The sequence below is a fragment of the Postia placenta genome (genome assembly GCF_002117355.1).
Source record: "Postia placenta MAD-698-R-SB12 unplaced genomic scaffold POSPLAscaffold_119, whole genome shotgun sequence".
Classification (NCBI taxonomy): Eukaryota; Fungi; Basidiomycota; class Agaricomycetes; order Polyporales; family Adustoporiaceae; genus Rhodonia; species Rhodonia placenta.
Window position 1 is genome coordinate 1 of NW_020169950.1, and position 3,687 is coordinate 3,687.

Consider the following 3,687-nt stretch of genomic DNA (forward strand, 5'->3'; position numbering starts at 1 on the left):
CAACTACTACCGCGTCCTCTTCGAGCCCAGCTCCTATCAACACTACGAACATGAGCCAGAACACAAACACACCATTGATGCCCCCGCGCGGTCATTCGACGGCACCAAGCTTCGACCCGTCGGAAGTCCGTTCGCTTCGGCGTTACTTCCAGGACCTCGAAGCGTTGTTCACCCGGTGTCAGATTACCGACGAAGCAGCCAAGAAACAGTGGGCCGTTCGGTATCCTTCGATCGACGTCGCCGACTTATGGGAAACCATCGAGTCCTTCATCGACGTAGCCAAGAGCTACAACGACTGGAAAGCCGACGTACGAGCACTCTATCCTGGCGCCGACGATACAAGAAAGTGGTCGCTGGCAGACATGGATCAGCTCATTGGAGAACGCGCTCGTATCAGGATTCACAACGCAGCAGACCTAGGCTGCTATTACCGCGACTTCATGGCCATTACGAAACATCTCATCGCACAGCACCGGCTCTCCACTATCGAACAAAGTCGCGCATTCCTTCGAGGATTCCAGCCAGCATTGCTCACACGGCTCGAGACCCGACTGCATCTCAAGCATCCCGATCACTACGCCGACGACCCGTACACCATGGCAGAGATTCACGCGGCGGCTACGTTCATCTTACACGGTACATCGAGCACACCTACGACGGCGGCTAACCAAGCTACCGCTTCGACGTCGAACACTTCGACAACGGTGCCCCCCGGGATGATCAAAACCGAAGACATCTCGATGATCATCGAAAGCCTGTCGAGAACGATCGCAACACTCATTCAGCCGACGACACACGCTACGCACAACCACGCCCCCGCACCGAGACAACAAGCTGCCGTCCACGTCCACGAGAACAGCGGAATTGAACAGACGTGCCACTACTGCGGCAATCGTGGCTGCAGGGTAGGCACCTGCGAGTTCGCGGAGATTGACATCCGGGACGGCAAGTGCAAGCGTAACACCGAAGGCAAGATCGTCCTTCCAAACAGAAGCTTCTGCCCCCGCACTATCCCTGGTCTCACGATACGAGATCGAATCTACGAGTGGCATAGAAGAAATCCCGCAGCACCCGCCGCTCCGATGATGCTCTTCGAGATCGACGATCGCTCGACTATGCAGACCTTCACGCTCAACACCAGCAGCAGGATCGAGGCGCTCGAGCGAGAACTCCTTCAGCTTCGGAAGCGAAGGGAGGTCTTCGACGGCGTCGAGATTCTACAACGGAAGAAGCCCACGACGCCAGCCGTCCCGAAGAGCGCGGAAGCCTCGGGATCTGCTACATCGAAAGTAGTGGCGGCACCCTCGAGCACTTCGACAAGCACGGCCCCGCCTCCGACGATACCAGCAGCAGCACCCGCGTCGTCTTCTTCCCCACCTACGCAATCCACATCTTGACCTACTACTATGTCCGCTCCTCCAGCACCACCAGTACACCCCTTCGCAAACGCTCGCGACGCAACATACGCCCCACCGAACGTTCGGAACTTCGCAACTCCACCAAAGCCCTCGAACGACAAGGGCAAGGAACCAGCGTACAAGACCATCGTCCCCGTTATCCAGCCGAAGCTCGCCGAAGAAATCTTCCAGCGTTCGATGAAGTCGCAGTTCGTCACACTGACCCCAGAAGAGTTGCTGTCGATCGCGCCCGACGTTTGAAACAAGTACCGCGACGCCGTCACCCCTAAGCGAGTCTCGACGGAACCCGTCGCGTCGGCCCACATCGTAGAAATCGGCGCCGACGAGGTCACGGCCGTCAACCAGCTCTCGTGTTCAGGTGCAACATTGGAACCCGGTGCTACAATCGTCCCAGACCCCTATGAAACATATCTGAAGCACATCCCTCACGGCGAGCACCCCGCGGAATTTACTGTCGCCCGCAATTCGAACGCGATTCGTTCGATCATCGCATTGGTCGACAACAAAGAGCAGATCGAATGCATCGTTGACCCCGGTTCACAGATCGTCGCCATGTCGGAAGAGGTCTGTCTCGGCCTCAACCTCCTCTTCAATCCTACAATCCAGCTGAACATGCAATCGGCGAACGGCGAGGTGGACCGATCGCTGGGACTCATTCGAAATGTTCCCTTCCGCATCGGTGAGATCGTATTGTACCTCCAGGCTCACGTCATTCGAAACGCAGCATACGACATCCTCCTCGGCCGACCCTTCGACGTGCTCACGCAGAGCGTCGTCAAGAACTTTGCCGACGAGAACCAGACCATTACGATCCTCTGTCCGAACACCGGCGAAACCGTCACGATTCCGACGTACGCACGAGGAAGATCGCGAAGCCGGCAGCATCCTCTCGGGTGTCGCAAATCGCATTTTCTAGCTTCGAGGAATTGATTCCCCATGATCAAGGAGAAGCCGCGCTAGTCATCGACTACGATGGGGTAAACCCGAATATTTCCTTCGTCGCTCCTATTGACTCCTCGATTCCGAATGCTGTTTCGTCACTGTACCTCTCCGCATGCACCTCCGTTTCTTCATATTTACAGTCTCTTTATGCCTCGGACAGTACGGCTTCTAATGCCGCTCCGTCGAACGCTTCGACGTGGGCTTCGACTCTTCTATTTTCAGCTCCGTTGGCTTCAACTCCTCCAGCTCGCCCTCCGACGAAGTCCATCTCGCAGCTTTCCAACTCGATTCTTCCCTTTCCTTTGACGACATTGACTTCTACCCCTTCAACGCACAAGATCCTCGCCACGACGAAGAAGAAGTACAAGCCTGTCGCTCTCAAAACCTGACCCGTCCTCGGTGCCGTCCCCGAACAATTTCGAATACTTCGAGACATCAAGGGCGACCCTCTCTCCATCATGCCCAAGCTTTCGACCGACCCTCCGCCGTTCAAACCTACCGGTCGGTACACCCTCGAATGCTTCGAAGCAACGAATAAGCTTCACGACGGCGACTTCCTACTTCCCGAAGAACGTCGGGTCCTCCACCACTTCATGTGCCTGCACAACGAAGCCTTCGCCTGGACCGACGACGAGCGCGGATGCTTCAAGCCCGAGTACTTCCCCCCCGTCGATTTCCCCGTCGTTCCTCACACGCCCTGGGTGCAGAAGAATATCCCCATTCCGCCCGGGATCTACAACGAGGTCTGCGCGGTGATCAAGCGAAAGATCGCCGCCGGAGTCTACGAACCATCAAACTCGTCATATCGATCGCGGTGGTTTTGTGTCGTCAAGAAGGACGGTAAATCCCTTCGACTAGTCCATTCCCTCGAGCCCCTCAATGCAGTTACGATTCAACATTCCGGTGTACCGCCGACGCCCGAATACCTCGCAGAACAATTCGGAGGAAGACCATGCGGCGGCATGCTCGACCTCTACGTCGGCTACGACGAATGACTCATCGCCGAGTCTTCGAGAGATCTAACAACGTTCCAGACACCCTACGGAGCCATGCGTCTAGTCACACTCCCGATGGGCTGGACGAACTCAGTCCCGATCTTTCACAACGACGTCACCTACATCCTGCAGCCCGAGATTCTGCACGTTACGGTGCCCTACGTCGACGACGTTCCCGTCAAGGGTACCGAATCCGACTACGACGACGAGCGACTCCCTTCGAACCCCGGCATTCGACGCTTCGTATGGGAGCATTTCGAGAACATGAATCGCATAGTCACTCGAATGCGCTACACCGGAGGTACCTTCTCTGGAGTCAAAATATCCTCATC

At 56.4% G+C, this 3,687-nt stretch overlaps 1 protein-coding gene across 1 annotated transcript; it reads left to right on the plus strand.

Annotated features, from left to right (window-relative positions):
* Positions 1–50: 50 nt before the first annotated feature.
* Positions 51–2,749, plus strand: POSPLADRAFT_1063179 (hypothetical protein; the record flags this gene model as incomplete). Its single annotated transcript, XM_024481621.1, has 4 exons — positions 51–1,360; positions 1,423–1,606; positions 1,665–2,269; positions 2,335–2,749. 4 exons carry the CDS (start codon positions 51–53, stop codon positions 2,747–2,749), a joined length of 2,514 nt encoding a protein of 837 aa, XP_024332760.1.
* Between the last annotated feature and the right edge of the window lie 938 nt (positions 2,750–3,687).